Source organism: Entelurus aequoreus, linkage group LG06 (genome assembly GCF_033978785.1).
Source record: "Entelurus aequoreus isolate RoL-2023_Sb linkage group LG06, RoL_Eaeq_v1.1, whole genome shotgun sequence".
In the NCBI taxonomy this organism is placed as follows: domain Eukaryota; kingdom Metazoa; phylum Chordata; class Actinopteri; order Syngnathiformes; family Syngnathidae; genus Entelurus; species Entelurus aequoreus.
The window spans coordinates 17,620,432-17,644,279 of record NC_084736.1 but is presented as its reverse complement, the minus strand read 5'-3'; the positions used below and the strand labels follow the sequence as shown (position 1 = coordinate 17,644,279).

At 41.0% G+C, this 23,848-nt stretch overlaps 1 protein-coding gene across 7 annotated transcripts in view; it reads right to left on the bottom strand.

The window, feature by feature from the left end:
• Positions 1-23,848, bottom strand: part of arhgap23a (Rho GTPase activating protein 23a) — a 139,513-nt gene that overhangs the window by 27,106 nt on the left and 88,559 nt on the right. For 4 of the 7 annotated variants that reach the window (XM_062050132.1, XM_062050130.1, XM_062050125.1 and 1 more), the window contains exons 2-8: positions 19,511-19,714; positions 14,491-14,515; positions 14,136-14,228; positions 11,117-11,195; positions 10,689-10,749; positions 7,057-8,620; positions 706-861 (exon numbers count right to left, since the gene is read on the bottom strand). In XM_062050132.1, the coding sequence (XP_061906116.1) occupies positions 706-861; positions 7,057-8,620; positions 10,689-10,749; positions 11,117-11,195; positions 14,136-14,228; positions 14,491-14,515; positions 19,511-19,714 (2,182 nt within the window). The remainder of the gene's footprint in view (positions 1-705; positions 862-7,056; positions 8,621-10,688; positions 10,750-11,116; positions 11,196-14,135; positions 14,229-14,490; positions 14,516-19,510; positions 19,715-23,848) is intronic. The other 3 variants (XM_062050129.1, XM_062050131.1, XM_062050127.1) reach the window with 2 other exon arrangements.

Below are 23,848 nucleotides of genomic sequence, written 5' to 3'. Positions count from 1 at the left end.
AAATTACGCAGTGTTAAAATAAATAAGTTTGAACTAAATTAATTATAATAATATATATGTTTCTTAAATAAACTGTCAATAAAATTTAAGTCAAATGGAAATACATCTTCATAATTTTTGTGCTTAAGAAACTATGACTTTACTTGTATATTGTCATTACTGCCACAAGTGGTGGAAAAGTGTATTACAACTGAGTATCACTGCGACCCATACTGACCACAGTTGAGAAACAGATATTTTTATGCGGCCCTTTAGGGGGCGCTCCTGTCCTAACACTGGCCAACACTGGTCCCACAGCACAGTCGTCTTATCTAAATCATTCCTTTAATGTTACTTGTTTTTTAATATATATTTTTAGTCAATCACTGCAATGTGCTTAGTGTCCACATACTATTAGCATTTCATGTATTCGCTAATTCTATTTTAAAAACTCAGCCTTGTCCAAAAAAAAAAAATTGTCTGAGATGAACTGATACACATGCATTTTGATTAGTTTTATCAGATTAAGAGCTGAAAAAAGACAGAAATTATAGTTTTCTACAAGCAAATGGTCCCGATTCGGCGCAATGATCCTTATAACTTCCTGCAGAGGTTCTTTAAATATCCCACATGCTTCGTTCAGGTGCTTTTCATTGCAGCATGCAGCAGGTGGAGAAGAAGGTGGGCGGCGGGGAGGAGGAAAGACGGGGTAGGGTGCAAACTCACTGCAGTCATGTGAGAAGAGCCTAGTGGCGGGGAAGGTGAAGGTGGGGGAAGCGGGGCTGGAGACCGCGGCGGGCGCCGAACTCATGCCACTGGAGACCACGGAGGACGCCGGCACGTGGCGGGCGCGCAAGTCAGCACCGGGGCTGGTGGGCTCATCTGTTGGGAGTTTGGGGAGGGATTGAAGACGGAAGCGCAGGAGGCCCAGGAAAGAGAGGAGAGGAGGAGGAAGACGAGTTAGGTGTTAGCAGGGAGAGGAGCAAATGTGTAAGAGGAGGTAAGAGGAAGGGGTTTTATTCATTTATTGTTTTTGAATGTCGAGAACCCAGTTGAACGTCTTCTTTGCTGCGTCATTGAATGCAACATGCAACCATGCTGGAGCGTGAGGCTTGTGCAAGCTCAGTCATCCCAGTATTCCATGTTGTCAATGACCTGATATTTGATCACCCTAATGTCTTTTAGGGCTGCATAATGCAGTTCCAATGTATGTTTTACTACTTGGTAGCTACCAGCAGAGGGTTCCATTAATTCAGACCCAACCAGTTTTCTTTAGGCTTTCATAAAAATAAAAAAATAGTATTCATAGTATTGCCTTGCCTTGCTTAGGACACGAACAAGACTTTCTTGAAAAGCACATTCATGGTAAATATTGCAATATTGTACACACAGCATGAACTAGTGGAAAAGGAATAGAGTGAGGTTCCCCAGGCTGGTAAAGTTAGCGTCTCATTACAGTAAGTAAATAGTGGATGCAATGTAAATCACACATAATAAAATAAACTTCCTGAAAACCATAAAATCTATACTGATTGGTTCAATTGAGACTCCTACAAAAAAGCACCACAATGCAACGCTGAGTTAAAATAAAATCTAAACACCAAATTTGTCTTGTAAGTGCGACCACATCGGAAGTGTATATTGGCAGTGTTTCCATATCCTGGTACTGACCGACGTTCAATATTACAACTTCATCTGGACAGTGATCATTGAACTATGTGACTATTTCATAGAAAATACAGATATAATGTAGTGTCTATCAATTGATTACATACATTTCTTTGACAGTTAGTATCAAACTGTCACGCTGCACACACACACACACACACACACACACACACACACACACACACACACACACACACACACACACACACACACACACACACACACACACACACACACACACACACACACACACACACACACACACACACAGCTGCCTACTAAGGCCCTCTGATGCATCACGGCTTCACAAACATTTGTGCTAAACAGAACTCTTAACATCACTGGTAACATCAGGGTGGTTATAATAACATGTAAACAAAGTTTTAGCGACAGCAGGGGTGTCCAAATTACGGCTTAAGGGCCATTTGCGGCCCGCTGCTTGTTTTTATTGGCTCGCGACCCTTTATAAAGACAAAACAAAAACATCCCGGATAAGAACATTACACCAAAAACCCCAGAATATGCAATTTTGGGAGAAATAGCGTGTGCATGCTGAAATGTGCAAGCCGCTGAAATGCGCAAGCCGTACCTAAATGCAAATGATGGCATGCTAACAGTTACAATGTGTCAAGTACCAAGTCATGACTATGAAGCGTACACATGTAAAATTAGCAAGCTATCGTTAGCATGCTAACAGTTAGTATATGTCAAATACCAAGTTATATGACTCTGAAGTGTTCGAAGTAAAATTGGCTCGAAAAGTTACAATGCTAACAGTTAACATGTGTCAAGTACCAAGGTATATGCGAAATTGGCTGCAGACTTTAGCATGCTAACGTTAGTATTGCTACCCGAGGCTGAGCCAATCAGTGGCCACGATTCTGAACAGTCTCATTGCTTTGGTCTTGTCTAGTGGCCAATACTACTGTCATATTGGTATTTTTAGTTCATTTACCCATTTTTTGCTTGAAAAAGCTTAATTTTTTAAATTTAATTTCGTTCCTGATAACACAAAACTAAGATTTGGATGTTATGTTCAGGTACTTTAGCATATATTGATTAACCTACATTGTATTGGTTTTAGTATCTTTAATGTACAAAATGTATCAAAGTGGCCGCCGCATCCTTCAATTTTTATTTATCTGGCCCTCGCAGGAAAAAGCTTGGACACCCCTGATATATAGATTATTATTCACATTCAGCCAGGTAGAAGAAGCTGTTGTAGCTTGCATACACGCGCTACATCACCATGGCGACACACAATCATGTGACTGCCTGCATAGACAAGTTATCTTTTTAATAGATTCCAATGACATTCCCAAGTGTTAGTGAAACTCAATTCTCCACAATTTTTAGACAACCAAGAAAAAAAGGTGTCACGGCAAAATACACCTCATTAGTAATGAGCCCGCCTTCATTCCAGACTTAAGCACTTTGCTTAACTTCCGCGGGTAGGCGTGTCTGCAGGCTAGATAGGACACTCCGAATAAGAGAAACGTGCGTAACTTACCCAAGTGCGTAAAAAACAACACTTAAGCGCAAATGGGAGAATAGGGCCATTACAGCATACACATTTTTCGCACACGGTTCTCAATGCAATTCTCGCGACACGCACAGCGGAAAAACATTTCAGATACGGCCCGGCTGTTAACGAGGGCGGCACCAGAAATAGCCAAGCTGCGGCTTTAACCAAGGTTGTCATTAGGAGGAAAGCAAGCTTTGAGTCACGCATCCATCCATCTATCCATCTCAGCTAGGACACAGACGCTTGCCTGGTCCACGTTGTCTCCCAGCGGACATAAAGACAGGTGGATTTGGGACTTTGGGTAATCCTAACCCTAACATTACCATACTTACATGCCACAATAGAAGCGGGTTGAAAATAAAGTAGGGATGTGTTGTTTTGGTGGGTACAACATCTTTAGACAATAAGTATTGTACCACACTATACTAAATACTGTGTACTGCATAAAGCAAAGGGTCCTTGATTCAGCTCTCCAGGCTGGACCAGTTACGGTACTTATAAACATCACAGGCAGCGCCTTATTGTACAAAACATTTCTTGTGCTTTCATTTTGCGTCATCATAGCAATGTGTAAAAATCGGCGATTATGTCATTAATAGGGGTGCTCAAAAAAATGTATTTACATCCAAATCATGATTTTTATTTATTCTGATTCTAAATCGATTCATAATTTTCGAAAGTTGATTTAGAGCAATCTTTTTTAAGAATAAATATTTAAAATAAAAACAATAAACAACTAGTATTGTTATTATTAATATTATTATTGAAACGGTTGCTTTTATTCATTTTGGATTTTCCTTTTTTTTGGTATTGTATTTATTAAGTATTGTATGTCAATCAATCAATCAATCAATCAATCAATCAATCAATCAATCAATCAAAGTTTATTCATATAGCCCTTAATCACAAGCGTCTCAAAGGGCTGCACAAGCCACAACGACATCCTCGTCTCAGATCCCACATCAGGGCAAGAAAAAACTCAATTACAATGAGAAAAGTTACTCGTTACTTTACCACAAAAGTAATTGAATTGCTCACTGAATTATTCTTAAATAAATGTAATTAATAAGGGTGTCAAAAAACTTTTTTTTTTTAATGAATCGCGATTCTTATTTATAACAATTCTTAATTCATAAAAAAAAAATCGATTTAAAAAAAAGATATACTGTATACACAGTATATAAGTGACGTAAAACAGCGCACACTCAGAGTAACATTTTAGCTCAACTGTGTTTCTTAGCTTGGCAGCGGCACTCTGTTCAATCTTTTCACTGGATTGTGTTAGCGGTAGTTAATAAAAAGATTGAATGCGCTTTGATGGCTGCCTTTTCTCCCTGCACACAAACAAGGTATCACGACAATTGCAAGCTTGTCATGACAATCACTGATTTCCATCCATCCATCCATTTTCTACCGCTTGTCCCGTTCAGGGTCGCGGGGGCTGCTGGAGCCTATCTCAGCTGCATTCGGGCGGAAGGCGGGGTACACCCTGGACAAGTCGCCACCTCATCACAGGGCCAAAATAGATAGATAGACAACATTCACACTCACATTCACACACTAGGGACAATTTAGTTTTGATCTGATTTGTTGTTCATTATTCCCTCGTAGTAGTAGGAATTTGAGTATGTGTGCACTTAGCCTACATGTTGTTTTAGTGTGGTGCTGGTTGTTGTGTTCATCAGTAAAAATGTATTTCCTGCATTAAACTTGCTGTGCTTGTGAGGCTGTCTTGTTGACATGCAACCACATCAAAAGTAGCGCAATACGTAACATCAAACTCATTGGTAACGTACGTAAAATTAAATCATTTGATTACTCGTTAGTAGTAAAAGTAACGCTGTTAGTATTTAACTCCGGTTTTCCTAACGCTGCCGATACACCCCTAAAAACTACCCTGATAGACCACTCTCCATCCATTCTGCAATGAAAGACAATAGCAGCATTGAAGGCGGGAGCGGCAATTTTCCGCACGAAACGCCAAAAAACTCACCCGCTAATTTGCAGCCTCGATCTGTTGAGAGACAAACTAAGTGCAGAGTGCAAAAGCGCTTCTGCTGCCTGCCTTCTCTTGTTTTACCAATAAAATACTTATGTTGCGTCGGAGCAATGACCGTTTTTTTTTTTGGACTCTTGCCTTGCTACTTTTACAAAGAAGTCAATGGGGAATTGTTTCAGTTTAAGGTGATTAAACGTGTCTGGGCCTGTCGCCGTCGGCCGTCTGTGTTCATGTAAGAAGCAAATATGTGCTCCAACGCACAGCGAGCGATACCTGCAGGTTGACTTTCTGCACTTTATCGGCCTGAATGGTGGGTGCAAGTGTGTGTGTGGAGGCGGGGAGCTCATCCGCAAGTCAGCTGACTTGAGCAGATTCCTTGCCGACGGGAAGTGAGGTTTATGATGCAAAGGCCGACGGTGCCTGTCAGGTGATACCTGCGCAGTAGTCTGAGATTTTTCTCAGAATCGTAGACACAAGTCTGGACTTGCCTGGGAGCAGCTGCCAACCCCCTAGCCTGAAAATTTGCAGGCCAAACAAACTCTGGAATCAGCCTGTTTTCATTGCGATCATTCCTTTTCATCCAGCCAAAAAAGGGTGCAATTAATATACAAGATATACGAAACGAGTATTTCAGACAACAGTGGACTAAGGTCAATTAACGATTCAGCAATCGCAGCAGTGCATATTTGCTGTTTTCTTATCAAAAGTATGCAATATGAGATAATAAAGCGACTTAACGACAAGAAGTAGGTGTAAGATAACGGTTCCAAACTAGCAGCGAGGTGAACACATGAAATATGACTCGTCAAAGTTTTTGTAATTACAACAAGGATGTAGACGCATTATGGTGGAGGAATGCATGGACCCTCTTGGGGCAGCTAGCCGGCATAACCCAGGGCCCTGCGGAGTATCAGAGCCGTCTACCACCACTAGTCGCTTTAGAGCAGACCTGGGCAAATCAATTACATGCGGCCCGTTAAGCTTTTCAATCTGGCCCGCTGGACATTCCCAAATATTTTTTTTTAGATCTTTAAGGTGGAAACTGTAGCTGCCATTATGATGTGCAGTGATGTTTTCAAATGACCGTAAGTCTTGAACTATACAAAGTATTTCAATGGTTGTAATCTGCGCTTTTGCATGATATTCTAGTTACTATTGTAATCTAAGTCACAGCAGGCACCAAGCAGTTTGGGTGGAGGAGCGTTTCCACAGTGTCAGCCTGAAATGCGGGTGTCAGGGACAGACGCGGAAGGAGATTTTCACAACAAAGTTCTAAAGTTTAGTGATATATCAGATATATCAGATTGTAGGTGGGTTTATCTGTACCCTTCGCGTTCATATTTCGCTGTTTTGTTGCATTTCGCTTGATTGTAAAATATGTCGACGGAGAGTGGGTGTGACGTTCATATGTTGTCAATATTCAGTGTTTTATCGTTCATAGTTAATATTGTAAATCCCACATTCTTTATTTTCATGTACATTCTGGGTGTCTCATTCAGTAAAAAAAATTTAAAATTCCATTCCTTTTCTTAAGGCGGTCTGTCATAACGTTTTTAGCATTCAATCAGACATTATTGTGAGGTTTTGTATTAGTGTTCCTAAAAATAGATATACCGGCCCCCAGAAACATTTTTTTCTCTAAATTTGGCCCCTGAGTCAAAATAATTGCCCAGGCCTGCTTTAGAGGGACATGAAGGCAACGCTAGCCTGATGACCAAAATAAAGACTTACTATAACCAGGGTCCTGTATTCTCTTGGGAAATAATGTTATGACACCCAGTGAGCCATACTAGACAACCAAGGAAACAAAAGAGGTTTAAGAGGGAAAGGACATCAAAAAGTAACACAAAATAACGCGGACATAAAATAGGGACAGGAAGCTTACCGATGAAGGGGATGGATGCCAGCGAGTCATCCTCGAGGGACAGCGGGACAAGGCTGCCGTTTGCCTTAAATGGCACTGTCTCTCCCGAGGAGCTGGAGGCGGGTGCTGAGTCTGGGGGCTCCGGAGAAAACAAGGAGGGCTCCAGGCCATCCATCGGGAGTGCGTAGTGGGGGTGCCGCATACCGTGGGCGTTTCGCCGTCCGCTGGGAGGCTTCTGCCGCATTACCACTTCCTGGGTCTGCGCCACAACCACCTCCGCCGTTGACCCTCGCTCCCTCTCGTGGTTGGTGGGCCTGTATGCTCTGTCCTGGGATTCAGGCGAGGTGAGGAGGGGGGCGGGTGAGGTGGCTGGCGCACCCTCTGGCGGGCTGGTGTTCCAGTTGAGGTGGGGGCCAGAGTACGAAGGGTCTCTGAAAGATTGGGCTTGCTGCATGATGCGGCCCGTCTTACGATAGAATGAGGGGCTATAGCTGCGGTAGCCAACGGGCTGGTCGTCCATGCTCTGGCCTGAAGGAAGTCGCCGGTTCTTTGGGGGCGCCTGCTGGGGGTTTTTGGAGTTTGGCTGTGAGTGTCGAGGCATCTGGGGTGCTTGTTTTGCAGGGTACTGACCCCCATGCTTTTGGTGGAGATCTGTCCTAGGGGGTGGCTTGGGCGGCTGGTTCCACCGCTCACACCGAGGCGAGACCAGTCCAGCTGCAGCTCGGTCTAGCATCTCTAACGAGCGTCCGTGACGATCATACTGTCCCAGCAGATTTTCAGAGCGAGTTCTAGTGTAGTTCGAGGCAGGATGGCCCCTATCTGGACCCCACTCCCCATATGACCAGTAGGGCTCTCCATGTGGCCCTGGTCCCGACTGCTGAAGTAACAGCAGAGTGTCCTGGGAGGCGCTGTGAGGCCAGCCATCTACTCGCTGCTGACGCTGCTGCCTCCTGGTATCGTTGAGTCGGTCCTGGGAGTAGCTGCGCTGGCGCGTCTGTATGTTGCGTCCCCCTGAGCGCTCGGGGACTTGGTTGTAGTACCACTCCGACAGCGCCTGTTGGCAGCGTTCAGGGTGTCCGTGACTGAGGTGGGGCAACGGTGGGCTGGTCCAAGCCGAGCTGCTTGACTTGCGAGTATGGGCCTGCGTGGAGCTGGCCGCATGGTGGTTGGGGTAGTGGACCTGCAGGGGGCTTGATAAAGGGCCTCCTGAAGATGAGGAGGACGAGTAGGAGCGTCCCCTGGTTTGCCCCTGAGGCTGCTGGCCCGTCATACCATACTGGATCTCCTCGGTGCGGTGGGCTGGGCTGCTGTGCCCCATGCCGCCAAGCTCTCCCAAATGCCCGTCCTGCCAACTGGCAGGGCTGCAGACAGTAGAACGGTTGTCCAGGGGTGACGAGGGACTGGGGGAACCGGGCCAGCGACTCCAATTATCCAGCTGGTTTTGGCCCATGGGAGCAGGTGGCGGTGCCCCTGCAGGTGACGTGGTCTTGCTGCAGGGATAGCACAGGGGCGGCGGTGGCGGGAGGTTCTCAGCTCCCCCCAAAAAGGGCTCGTTGCCGGTCAGGTAGGCATCCTGGGAGTAGGCCTGGAAGAGGAGGGCACGGCAGGTGAAGCAGCTTCCACAGGTGTGTGTTTTTTACACACCGTAAACAAGTTTGACAACAACTATTAAATCCGCCTTTTGCTGCAAAACACAGTTTAAAATGGGAACGGGCTCTCATTTCGGTCTGTCTCCAGGGCTCCAAACACAAACATAAACACACGCAAGCCGAGGCAAAACACAAACAGGCACTTATAACAACTACTTACATTGCCGCGGTGGAATCTTAGGAATTATTTTTAAAAAGCATAACGAAGACGTTCTTGGAATCTTAAGAACAGAAACACCCGAGGAGGAACAAGTAGACGTGTCCTCACTGAAATCTTCCTCCTTGTATGTACTTTGTGTTGGATGTGTCCAATCTTTTCTACTGTTGTTATTATTACAGCGCTCGCTCTCTTGATGTTATTTTCTCCTCTCCTTCTAGACGTCTCTCTCTCTCACGCGCCTTTGCTTCACTCCACCCAGTGGGAGTGTGGAGGGAGGCGCCCTAGCGGTGATGTCACGCGAGGAATGCAGTTGTTGATGCAGACGTAGAAATACTCCAACCATTGACTTTTGACATGTTTAGGCTCTCATTGGAGACGTGCTTCAAGGCGCGCGCGGGAAGTCAACCTGACATGTTTTGGCAGGTGGGGCGGACGAAAATGCGCGTTCTGGTGAGCGAACATAAAAATTTTTGTTTGGTCATCCAAACACAGAGCAGGAGAATTCTGAGTCATTTTCCCGACTAAGACTGCACACATTTTTTTTTTTTTTTTAAAGTATCCATCCAAAGTTAGGTGGGATTCAATTTCTAATTGTTAGCGATTTCCACACATTAATTTATTTGTGGCAGCCTGCCACGGATAAATTAGAGCCACAAAAAATAAGTTTTGCTCTACCTGTTAAGAATCCTTTATGTCTATGCGTAAACTCTTTTTTAAAAATCTTTTACTTTGAAAGCATAACTTCCGGCGTCCCTTTGTCACGATAATTGCTTTCTATCAGTGCAGAGGTCTTGTTCATTTTATAACGCTTTCGAGCTACCTATTATGCAAAAACAACTTTGCTTGCCTATTGGCACCTGTTTTCGTGAATTGGGGATCTGCATAAGTCCTGAAAATGTGAAATCAAACCATGGCAGGGATGTTTACAAAACAATCTTGCCTTCCTTCATACTTCCTCCAAACGAGCCGCTTGGAATTTTCACAACCTGTGACGTTTTTACCAATTGTGATGTCAGCGGCTATCTCCATATCCGGTAGAGATTTCCTCAAATATACTTGCGCAAGTCCGCCATTTTATGTCTGAAGCTGTAGTCAATAAGCTCCTTCTTTTATTCTATTCTCTTGTTGTGAGGCAGACTGGCTCATACATGCACATGCATCCTCCTCTGTTACAAAGTAGCTTATAGTTCCAACTTATATCTGTCAGGAGACTCCATATGAAAGCGCTAACAACTACAACATGCCTGATGGAGAGAAGACGCTGTTGAAGTGGAGCCACATAAATAGACTGCCCACAAAATGTCGCATCCTGAAGAGACGGTCAGAAAGCGGCTTGAAGACAATCTGTAAAACATATTCTATGCAACATTTTGGCCACAGAACCACCAATACATGTGAGTTAGACTACAAGGAATTCATAATATGACCCCTTTGGGAGATACTGTATATTCAAATGAATTAATGCATTGAGAAACATTAATGGCTTCTTTTAAGTGCGCGCAATGTTTTATTGATATTAATGTTTTGATATCATTATAATTGGACTGAGTGTGTAACAATCGTTCCAGGGTAATATACGTTTTTAGCAATAAAATTTGGATTCACATTTTCTGTAGAACTATGCAGGCCTTGTCCGAACACTCAGATGAGACCTCCGCAAACGCTTTCTTCAGAATACTCTAACATCGGCCACTACATTGGACTTTTATGGATGATGATTATACAGATTAATAGGTTCTTGAAACAGTTCCTGTGTTGGATCTCATTAAATAATACAGTGGGGATTGAGTGTTTTGGGAAGGGTAATGTATGGTTGATAAGTTTGAAAAAAAAGACATACTCACACTTACCAACTGAAGCACGTCTTCATCTTTTGGCATAATGGAAAGCTCCAGCACACACTCACTGTTTGAAGAGGGAGTCGTTAGTAAACATTGAATTATCCATGCATATTTAGCTGGAAATTGTGGGTTCAAGTCTCATTTGGGTTGTGCACACAAACTAGTTTCATGCTGCAGCATCAGCTAATAATCTTATTTAATAAATATTAAAGATTATAAGCAGAGAATTATATATGCAAAAAAAATTCCCCTGTTGATGCTTCGCTACCTTCCCAAGCAGTTAATTGCACATCAAAACAAATTCTGCTCCATGACTGTGTAGAACACAAAGCTTCAGACAACTCCCTTCAGAAGCGTTAACCGTGTGTGTCATATCCATGCTCAAAGTGCTCACACGCTTCATCAGATTTTAAGAGACAAGGAGGTCTTACCTGTTTTGGATGAGGGCGATCACCTGGGAGTACGTTTTTCCCAGTACGCTCTCCCCGTTCACTTTCACCAGACGATCCCCTTGTGGACAAAGAACACACGGTTATTCACCACTACGTAAAGTTGACCTCTGAATATCATCTTTAATACTTTCAAACAGGTGAGTTAAACAAATTTTCATTGAGGGCCACATCGCAGTCATGGCTGCCCTTCATACTGTGAATAATACATGAATATAAATGTAAGGGATTTGCCTCATGATGTAATTACACACTTGCCTATACATTTAATAAATAAATAAATGTTAAGCACCGTAAAAAAATAATCTTTAGATTTTACTGTAAAAAGGCAGCTCGGTTGCCAGAATTTTTCATAAAATTGACGATGATTTTTACAGCTTATTACGGTAAATGGAAAAAATGGTACCACCGTTTTTTTGGTGTATTACTGCAAATTAAAACATGCTACCACTGTTTCTAATGGTAAAATCTATGGTTCTTGTGTTTACAGTGTTTTACTGTAAATGGAAAAATTTATTTTTACGGTAAAATGTACGTTTATTTTTTTAATGGTATTCGGTAAATGGTACCTTTTTTTTACTCTAACATCCACGGTTGTTTTTTCCCATGTATTACTGCAGTGTTTCCCATAAACTGCCAAGATACCTGTGGCGGTGGGGGCGTGGGCACCATGACATCATCGAGTAATTTGCATAATTTACTACAATGATATGATTTTCTCTAAAAAGGCTCAAAAAATGTATACTTACTAATTAATAATAACAGTTTTGTTTTAAACGGACATCCATCCATCCATTTTACAATATAATTACAACACTTTATGTACATATTTATATACAGATTTGAACAATAAGTTATTCACTGAAATATATTTATTAATTGTGGTTCTTACAAAAAATATATCTTATAAAATATAAAAGCTAAAATGTCTCATAAAGCTCTACCCCTTTAATTAGTGCATACTAAATAATTTAACTTTAGCCTACTACTACAACCATATTATTTACCAGCAACATAATGTGAAACAGAGGCAGAGGTGTCCTGCCACAGTCAGTAACAAATAAACAGAAAACAGTAGTGGTGGTAGATAGACACAGAGCTTCATCAAACATCTGATCCACTGAACAAAGAGCTCCAAAAATCTTGAACTTTAGACTGCCATCAGTTTTACTCCCTACACTTAACCATGTGTTTCCTACTGCCTGCAGACTTTGCACCCTTTGTTATATACACATGTTGTGTTTCTAATATAAATACATTGAATAAAGTCAAATACAAATAAGGCAACAAGAGAAGTATCCTACACTTCTCTTTTGTAAAGTAAATCTGAACAGCCGATATGGGCATCTACATCAACTATATGATTTGCCTGAGAAGCCGGAGAGGACAAAAAAAATAAATAAATAAAAAAAAAAAAAAATATATATATATATATATATATATATATATATATATATATATATATATATATATATATATATATATATATATATATATATATTTGACGTTCTCCTCACCTGTGCACAATGTATATATACATTTATTTTTTTTAAAATTTGTTTTATTTATTCATTTTTTTTATTTGTGGCGGACGTAATTCTTTCGTGGCGGGCCGCTACAAATAAATGAATGTGTGGGAAACACTGTACTGTAAATGTAAAAACAGTACCTTTTTTTTTTTTTTACACTAAAATCCATGGTGGTTGTTTTTAAGGTGTATTTCTGTGCAAAAATGGTATCACTTCTTTTACGGTAAAATCTGTGATTGTTTTTACAGAGTATGACTGTAAATGGGAAAATGGTACCACTGTTTTTAACTGTAAAATTATGTTTGCTATATTTCTATTGGAGTATATGGAGAAACGGTACCATTATTTTTTTACACTAACATCTATGGTTGTTGCTTCTACAGTGTATTACTGTAAATGGAAAAACAATATCACAATTTTTTATTTTTTTTAACTCACATCTACGGTTGTTGTTTTTAACGCCGATTAATGTAAATGGAAAACGGTACCACTGTTTTTCTGGGTAAAATCTACGGTTATTTTCTTATGGTGTAGTACTGTAAATGAAAAAACAGTCTGTGCATTGAAAATATGACATAAGTAGTGAATTATTGTGACAAGATTGACAAATGTATTTGTACTACAGTGTTAAGTTGTCCCCGATTCTTAATAATTCATCTTAACAAGATGTTTTTTGGACAATTGTATGCTTCCGACACTCTAGGGACTTTTCCCGTGCACAAAGCAGTCCCCATAAAGGCATGCTTGGATGACTTTGGTGTGGCGGAATGAGAACAAGTCCAACATCAGTGACTTTCTAAAAATGGGCTTTTGCGATCATTTGTGGTACTTTGCGGTGGCATCTCACTTCGCCCTCACTGCCTGCTCGCTGCTGTTGGTTCATCTGTGCAACATCGACGTCAAAGCTTCCAGTGTTAATATTTGAGTGGGCCCCGGGCCCCTCTGTAGTGGAAAAGTTGGGCCCCGAGGTTAAAAAGGTTAAGTACCCTTGCATTAAATGAATGTATAAAAATACATTTAAAAAACAATATTAATAATCAAAAAAATTAAATAAAGGTATGTGAAAAAAGTACTTTTAAACTTTTAAAGAAGGATCAGGTTTTGGACATGCGGAAGAGCTGAGACTCTTGTGAACCAAGTATGAGTGGTTAGATAACAGCTGTGTGCAGTGTGCGCTGACATGGCTCCATGCAGTCAGAAGTGCAAACAAAGAGCGTGTTTGCATACGCTAATAACATACGACTTTCTGAAAGGGGACACTTGGCGTGCCGTCGCCGCGCACTAGTACTCATTTCCCTCGTCAGAGAGCTCCTCCTGCCTTCCTCGGGCTGCTCGACCCGACAGGACAAGTTGTCCCGCCGTGTGACACATCTGCAGAGTTGTCATACTTGTATTCATCGCATCACCAAACACGAGATCCCCGCTCTCAGCTGATTTACCAAGCACATGGGGAAGCAGGATGTTCTCCTCACCTGTGCACAAGCCCGCCTGGTGTGCCGGACCTTTCTCTCGCACATTTTTCACAAATATGGTGTCCATGGGCTCCAGTCTTCCCTTCTGGAACCCTGTGACAAAAGCCAATGAAACCAGATGAGCAAACATATGCGTACAGGCTGCTCGGTGCATAATCAAATACAGTAAATGTATTCTCTGAGTCATGAGAGTCCAAACAAGGGGAGTCAAAATTGACACATTTTAGATGCACTTCTGCAATATGTCCTGTAGGGGGCGCAAGGATGCTGCAGAGTGGAAGTAATGCCTCCAATAGTGTCTTCGTCCATCATCCTGTACACACTATTAATTAATGCTTGATGCAAGATAACTCACCCTTTCCATTGCCGTTCTCCTCATCCTGCAAACAGAAGAAAAGAAGATGCAAGTCAGACTAAAACTGCTATAACAATTCATTATTATCCCAAGTTTTCTCTTTTAATTTACAACACTTTTTTCCACCCGATCAGAAGCGCTTCAATGCTAAAATGGTTTCATAGTGAACAACAAGACGGATTACGCACGCTTTTATTGCCTCACTTTTCCTTTCAAATTTCAATATCATTAAATTTAGACGAGATGACAAGTGCTCGTGATGACATCATACAGTCAGTGAAGCAATCACGCACACACACACACACACACACACACACACACACACACACACACACACACACCCACACACACACACACACACATACACACACACACACACACACACACAGACACACAGACACACACACGATCACGCACACATCCAAGCTGAGTGGACAGTTTGGGGTTAGGGGAACGTGGGCTGACGGCCGCCCGGCTTTAGGCCTCGCTGAGTGGGCTCATTCCTGCACTCTGCACACAATGCCAGGGGGTGGGTGGGGGCTTAAGAGCCACAGAAAGAAGAGTTGCTGGTCCCCAAACCGCCATATACTAGAGACCGTACACCGTGGATTCTGAACCACTGGAGTCCACAAACCGACACAAGACAGCGGGGATAATACTTTTAGGGCCTGATTTACTAAGCTCCTAACAACAGGTGCTGCGCTAAACATCCATCCATCCTTTTTTTACCACTTGTCCCTTTCGGGGTCGCAGGGGGTGCTGGAGCCTATCTCAGCTTCATTTGGGCGGAAGGCGGGGTACACCCTGGACAAGTCGCCACCTCATCACAGGGCCAACACAGATAGACAGACAACATTCACATTCACATTAACAGCGTTTGCAATACATAAAATAGCGTGTACTATTAGTGGGCATGTTGTGTGTGTGAATTACTAACACTGCATGTAAAGTGGTGCAGACCGCCTTAATTAAATGAGGATCTTGCGTGTAACATACGTGGCATCACCACGGATCATTTACTGCACATTAATTTTATCATGCTCCTACCTGTGGCTAGGTTTTCAAACATGCAGGAGAGATCTTCCACTTTTTATGGGCATTTTAGACAGTCCAAATTGCATCTACAATAGAAAACACTTTTTTTCAAGTGCGCTCGCGGGAGAGAGGCTGAACTTACTGTGCTCAAGAAGCAAAGAAATTCATACTTCAAGACGTTTTTTTCATATAGGAGATATATTAAACAATATATATATATTATAAACAAAAAAACGAATGGCATTAAAAAAAAATTTAAAAAAACGCCAGCAGACACCAAAACATCAATTAAAATTGTTTTATTCGGCCAGTACGTCACCCAGCATGCAGTTATAAAATTATAAAAGGATGTTGCGGAAAAGAACATATGCGTAATATATTTTATTTCTGACACACCATGCCAATATTTTGACACACACACATATGACAGAGGATTCTCTGTCAATAGTCTGTCTTTGCAGCCCGAGCACCGAGTGTGGGTCAGTTCGCACGTACTTTTCAGACGCGCTAAATAAAACGCTAAACAGTGCTTGCAAAATGGTGGTGAGTGCTCGTCGTGCTGTATGATATATTTTCATCTTCTCCTCCCAGTATTGTGGGCGTTTTAATGATCAGCATATATTTTGCATATCAATGAAGACAGAGACGCAAAGTGGATTGCACTCCTTATTCTGCTCACTGAACAAATGCACTTTGCACACGTTTAGTAGATCAGCTCTGCATGTGTTATCAAGTTTGCACATGTTTTAGTACACGCAAACCTTTAGTAAATCAGGCCCTTAGTGTAATGTGTAACGTAAAGATAGTGATATGGTTGTTTAGAAATTGGGTTCTACATTCTAAGAACATTCGAAAACCCAAAATCCAAAGTCTTTTTTAAGAAGAGAAGTCATTTTCTAACCCAATCTCCTAACTATAAACCAATTCAAATAACATTTGCAATTTTTCAAATGATATCATCAAACCATGTTTAATCCAGATCTGATCCAGACTTGTCAGCAGTGTAAAATAAAATAAAAAATTTAGAAGTTTAGACCGAATCTGATCGGATCTGGTGATTTGTGTATTTTTTAGGGCTGTCAAAATTAACGAGTTAACTCATGTGACTAATCACAAACAATTATTGCATTAATCGTGAACACACTTAGATTAAACATGCAATCTATTTTGACCGTTCAAACGCTTTTCCTTTAACGGCTTAACAGTCAGTTATCAGATCAATGCATACGTCAGTACAAAAATGAGTACAGAGACTCCAAATTTGACTCCAACATACAGCCTGAAAAAACTTTTGATAAATCTTTTACCAAGTTTTGTGAAAAAAATGACATGCACCAAGAAGGAGCTTTTATAACATTGCGAGAATCGGTTTGAATCGTGTTGAATTTGAGAATCGATTTTAAATCGAATCGTCAACTCAGGAATCAGATCGAATCGTTAGGATCCCCAAGATTCACACTCCTAGTATTCAGCATTAATATTAACACTTTTAGTCCTTACATTATACATAATCCTATTTTTACACTCTTTATATACACTGGGAAAAACTCACAATCTCATTAAGTATATATTTATCATTTCTAATCAAAATTTCTAAACAAACTTAATACAAGTCACAATCTCCTGAATAGTTTTTTTTTTGTGAGACATAAGAATTTGAGACAATAGATCTTCTAAGGTTAAAAAATACTAATTGTGAGCATCACAAGTTTGTTTTATGACACAAAACTTCACAATACTAGTAAGTATAGCTAATATTAAGTTTTAATTGCTAATTTGAAGACCACTTTTAGGTTTTTAAAGCTTAAATATTATGTCGTATTTCAAATAATCGGTTACCAACACAATTTGACTTGTTCCATTGGCTGATTTTTTGCTCTCTACAAGCAAAAATAACTAGATTTTTTCCACTTTATTAAGAGGGGCATTTTTTCCAGTGCAGATGTTAACTGTATTTTTTTAGATCCTCTGATATGTCAGGTGGTAAATATTTAAACTTTGGGGGAGGTCTGCACAAAGAGCCCCAAAGAGCTTGATCGTGTTTAGCGTATTCCCATCGTGGGTCATCCCTCTGTCTCCAATTGTCCAAAAACAAACCACCATTGTGACCCTGGAGGGCAGAACCAGAGCCAAAAAGCCTAGCATTAGTGGGCCTATTGTCCCGTGGTTGTCCGCCTGATAGTGCCTGGCTATGAGCGGCACCAAACCCAAGACAACGACTCTCGCTTTTATTCTGCAGCTGGCGGGTGAAGAGGTGGTAGAATAACACTAATAAAAATAATAATAAAAATAACAATAATAATATTGATAATAATAATAACAATAACAATAACAATAGCAACAATAATAATAATAGTAATAATAATGGAGGCTTTGTTTTCAGCTGCTTCACTTTCACATCTGGAGACGTTTCAACCCCCGCCTCTACACCTCAAGCCACTCAGTCGCAGTCGAGCTCGATCAAATCGAATGGTTGAGCTTCTCCACCGCTGCTGATATTATTCAGCGGTTTGCTGAACCTCTACTTCATGACAATTAGCTTTATCTGTGAACTGCAAAGAGCTCCGCCTTAGGTTTAACCGGGTAAGAAACAAGGCTTCTGCTGCTGGGATAAAATGGAGAACATGTGTGCTAACAAAAATAAACATGGGCAAAGGCGCAATTGTTCTTAAGCATAAACTCTGGTAGCCAAGCGTGTTTAACACCTTCACATTTGGTTACTTTAAGGCAAATTATTCACTGTTGTCATTGTTAGAGGTCCTAAAATATCATACCAGAATGAGAGTGGAGCCCAAAGAAAACAAGTATTGTTATCCGAAAAGATAGCAGAGAAGAATAATTGAATTATCGTCAAAATATTGTCTATTAGTAATTTTATTTAATAAGCATAACTGGTGTATTGTAACAAGGGAGATCCCTGCTTGTTCGCGGTTCAGCATAATAATGTTTCTTTATCTGCTTTAAATTGAGAACAAATACTTTTTGTTTTATGGTAACTTAAATAAGTTGTTTGATGGTGTTATCCGCAAAGAATCCACCAAACGACATAGTGTCAAAAGTCAGTTCCCTCAACATTTTCCAGCAGGAGGATGCTTTGACAAGACATGCTTTTGTGTAATTGCCCCGTTTTGTAAGTATAATGCTGTTTATTGTACACATATCAGTGTTTCTTCATGTGTAAAACTACATTTAGAATGCATTTTATACTTTTGAGTATCAAAAATAGGCATTTTTGCAAGGTGTGTTTGAAAGTAACCCCAGCGAATGGCAGGGAGCTAATGAATAACCATAACCCTATCGTTATCATCAGCAAACGCTTACCACTAACCCGAAACCCAACGCTAATCCTAACCTTAACCCTATTGTTTTCATTTGCAAACCCTTACCCTTACATCAGTGGTTCTCAATTATTTTCTGTCATGCCCCACCAAGGGACAGACATTTTTTCACGCCACCTTTGAATTTAATGTCTATTTTTAATCTGTACTGTATGTGTCAAAATAGTTCTTTACTAACCATAAATATGCTATTACGTCATTGCGTCTCACGCCCCCTTTGCCCCGACACCTCATGGCGCTCCCGAATCACTGCATTAAACAGTCTGTTTGAAACTTGCTCACAGTTAAATGTTTCTAAGGGACAGCATTTTTTCATGCCCTCCCCTCAAGTGTAGGTTCATTCATCTATCTGTATGTGTCAAGATATATGCTATCACGCTAGAGCACCTCACGCCTCCCTACACAAATCCCAGCGCCCCCCAACTATTTGAGAAACACTGCCTTACATGATACCTGATATAACCTTTTAAACCTTGGGTTACTTTGCGATGCACACCCCTGGTATGTAGTCTGTGTGATACAATAATCTTAGTTGAATTATTTGCAGAGCATGCTAATACTCCCACAGAGGCCAGGTCAGGATTCGGACCTGTCATGAACTGGCCTGTTTGGTGTAAACGTGGCATTATCAGCCCCCTGGGACTCACCTTGAGGTTAGTGTGCAGGGCGGACTCTGGAGGGTAAACAATAAAGTGGCGCAAGGTGAAGCCAAAACCCTGAGAGTTCTTGCGGAGGACCAGCGTCCGGGGGCCTTTCCAAGGTGTGCTGAGGCCCTCCCTCCCCGGCCTGGACGCCATCGGCGGCCGAGGGTTGTCGGCGGTCGACGAGACACCATCCCTCCGCCCTTTCGCCTGTGGACGTAAAAAAGATGGAGGGGCTTTAGCCACCAGATTCTGACAAGTTTGCAAACATGCAAGAAGCGGTTCTGTCCCTCAACGGGCCAGGGTTGGGGGCAGTCCGGACAACACTGACCTTGGGTTTATCACCAGTGAGTTTTTCCCGCACGCATTCCCACCCTCTCTCTAAATATCTCATTCCGAAAAGGCAGAGTAAACAAGCCGGGCTGACAGACACACGTGAGAACTCGCACCCTCGCGCTGCCCTGACGACCCACATCTGTCACTCAAGCGCCGTCACCTGACCAAACAGGGAGCAGGGATAAACACCTCGGAGTCCGCTAGGAGGCCAAAGTCTATACAACTTAATTAGCTGCTGTGGCACGCTGATAATTAAAGCCACAAAACTGAATTCACTGAACGTTAAATACATTTAGATGACACCTGCAGACCCCACAAGTCCACCAGACTGGGTTGCCGCATGTTAACTATTTTATTCATCTTACAACAGTCACAACGGTGGTCATTCATTGATGCACGTCATAGTTCCAGAAAGGTACAAGGGAGCATTAATTACTCTGATGTATTGTGTTTCATTTGTGACTAATACTTAAAGAAGAACTGCATTTTTGGGGGGGTAATTTTGCCTATCCTTCTTTATCCTTATGTAAGACAAAAATACATGTTTTTATCTTTTATGCATTCTTTACCTTAAATCAGACCTGGGCAAATTAAGGCCCGGGGGCCACATGCGGCCCGTTAAGCTTTTCAATCTCGCCCGCCGGACATTCCCAAATAATTTTTTTAGATCTTTAAGATGGAAACTAGCTGCCATTATGATGTGCAGTGATGTTTTCTAATGACCGCAAGTCTTGAACTATACAAAGTATTTCAATGGTTGGAATCTGCGCTTATGGATGATATACCAGTTACTATGGTTAAGCTAATTAGTTACTATGGTAATCTAATTAGTTACTATGGTAATCTACGTCACAGCAGCTCAGACGAGGCACCAAGCAGTGTGGGCGGGAAGCGTTTCCACAGACGCGGAAGGAGATTTTCACAACAAAGTTCTAAAGCTTAGTTATGTATCAGATATATCAGATTGTAGGTGGGTTTATTTTGTACCCTTCACGTTCATATTTCACTGTTTGTTGCATTTTTGTTGCGTTTCACTTGATTGTGAAATATGCCGATCGAAAGGGGGTGTGACATTCATATTTTGTCAATATTCAGTGTTTTATGGTTCATAGAAAAAAATGTCTATTGAATGTCTATTAGTCTATTATTTATGTAGTATTGGCTATAATAAGTTTGAAAAACAGCTCAAATATCCTAAAACATTCTTCATTGATTTAATTGGAAAAATAAAATAAAAAGTGCATATAAATGACCTTTCAGAAGCCAGTCAGCTGGTTGCGCACGTAAACGGAGTTGAGACCAAAGTAAGGTGAGAAAGTTGAAATGTATTTTAAGCTAAGTACTGCATTTCTTGTTCAAACCAGGGTAAATTACCCTAAATCTTCACGCCATGTGCGCCTTTGAACCTCCGCTTGGACATCGCTGTGTGGAGTGTGCATTAGTCCCCGTACTGTGTGGGTTTTGTTCAGGCATTCCAGTTTCCTCCCACCTTCCGAAAATATGTATGTTAGCTTCATTGGAGACTGTAAATTGTACATAGATATGAATGTTAGTGTGAAGGATTGTTTATATACATTATATGTGCCTAGCGATTGGCAATGCTAATTAGAGTTAGCTTGTTTGTTAATGAGTTAGTCCATTGTACGTTAGCATTAAGCTAGCGGAATTAGAGCTCCTACATAATTGTACTGCTTTTTTCAGTTTATTCCAAACTATATTATGATTCTTACATGAATGTGCACTTCATGTGTATATAATGTACTTTCTTGAGTGTGCTTCGTTTTACAGTGAATAAACTGTGAAAAATGTCAACAAAACACCTAAAGTTATATTTTTTAATTCTAAGGACTGTTTACATATTTGGCAAACTAAATTGCAACATTCCTGGAGGGCATAATAAAGTATAGCCTGTGTTACCTTTTACAATAAGCAGCAAAAATTAATACTAGGGATGTCGATAAATGCTTTAAAATGTAATATCGGAAATTATCGGTATCTGTTTCAAAAAGGAAAATGTATGACTTTTTAAAACGCCGCTGTGTACACGGACGTAGGGAGAAGTACAGAGCGCCATTACACCTTAAAGGCACTGCCTTTGCGTGCCGGCCCAGTCACATAATATCTATGGCTTTTCACACACACAAGTGAATGCAAAGCATACTTGGTCAACAGCCATACAGGTCACACGGAGGGTAACCGTATAAACAACTTTAACACTGTTACAAATATGCGCCACACTGTGAACCCACACCAAACAAGAATGACAAACACATTTCGGGAGAACATCCGCACCGTAACACAACATAAACACAACAGAACAAATACCCCGAACCCTTTGCAGCACTAACTCTTCCGGGACGCTACAATATACACCCCCGCTACCCCCTACCCCACTCCCACCTCAACCTCGCCCCCCCAACCCTGTCCACCTCAACCTCCTCATGCTCTCTCAAGGAGAGCATGTCCCAAATTCCAAGCTGCTGTTTTGAGGCATGTTAAAAAAAAAAAAAAAGCACTTTGTGACTTCAATAATAAAAATGGCAGTGCCATGTTGGCATTTTTTTCCATAACTTGAGTTGATTTATTTTGGAAAACCTTGTTACATTGTTTAATGCATCCAACGGGGCATCACAACAAAATTAGGCATAATAATGTGTTAATTCCACGACCGTATATATGGGTATCGGTCGATATCGGAATCGGTAATTAAGAGTTGGACAATATCGGAATATCGGATATCGGCAAAAAAGCCATTATCGGACATCTCTAATTAATACTGCATTGAACGAAGAGAGCTCAGTCTACCAAGTCAAATTGCTTGTGTTAAAGATGATTGTGATTCTGATTATATAAGAATTTATTATTAAAATTGATGGCATTATTAATAACCACTAACACTAATATTTATTTTTCAATATACATAAAATATTTGTTTAGCCTTTTTAAAGAAAATATATGCATTATTGCAAATCAAGATTATGTCATATTGACCACGCCCCTAGCCACACCCCCACTGCCAAGTATATAGTGGCAGTCGAGGGGAAACCCTGCACAAGTATACAGTATATGTAATGTAGTAACAGGCACGTTCATAATAACATGTAATATTTACATATTTTGCTAATTTTAAGCATACAGTGGCGTGCATATTTCACAGACACATCACATTTCCCTTCAACAACAACAACAACAACAAACCCGCGACTCATGGCAGACTTTATGAGAGCCAGCAAGGATTACTTTGGGACAGTTACAAGTTTTTGAAACTGTGTGCTAAACTGATTCATCTTTAGTGAAACACTAAGCATCATGCAGCAGTATTGCTAAGTGCTAAACAAGAAATACAAACTACAAACATATTAAAACAATCACTTACAGTACAATGTCTGCTCTCACTGGGATGCCGACTGAATGTTCATATCTTCCCGTTTAGATGAATAATATATCATAATCCTCACGAAGGGCTAAAAAAAACGTTGCAGCAAACAAGCGTCTTTTCGTGTCTTTCTCGCCATCTGGGTCTAAGTTGGATGTCAAAGTTGACCACAAACTTCTACTGTACAAGTGAGATGCATGATTTGTCATCTAGAATTAACTTTCACCAACTCAGGGGCGATGCAGCAGCTCACCAGGCTCAATATGTCAATATAGCAGCATAAGCTAGTTAGTTCTCTTTAATCACAACGTCGCAATTTTTTTCTTCTCTGCGTTAGATCTTATAATAACATGACTACTTGGTTAATATTCAGGTAAATTCTTATGTAAATGGACTATTCTTGGCGGTTTTTGAAATGGCTTTAAAGGCCTGGAATAGTGTACTCCCATTAGCTGCATTGTTAGCCACCTCGTGCTTGCCATACTTACGACTTAGAAAAACATGTTTTCTTGTCTTACATAGGCATTATAAATGATAGGCTAAAATCCAAAAAAGGGCAGTTCTCCTTTAACAATTAAGCTTTTCTAAAGATGAGAAAGATAGAAACAGCTTTGTGGTTAGAGTGTCCGCCC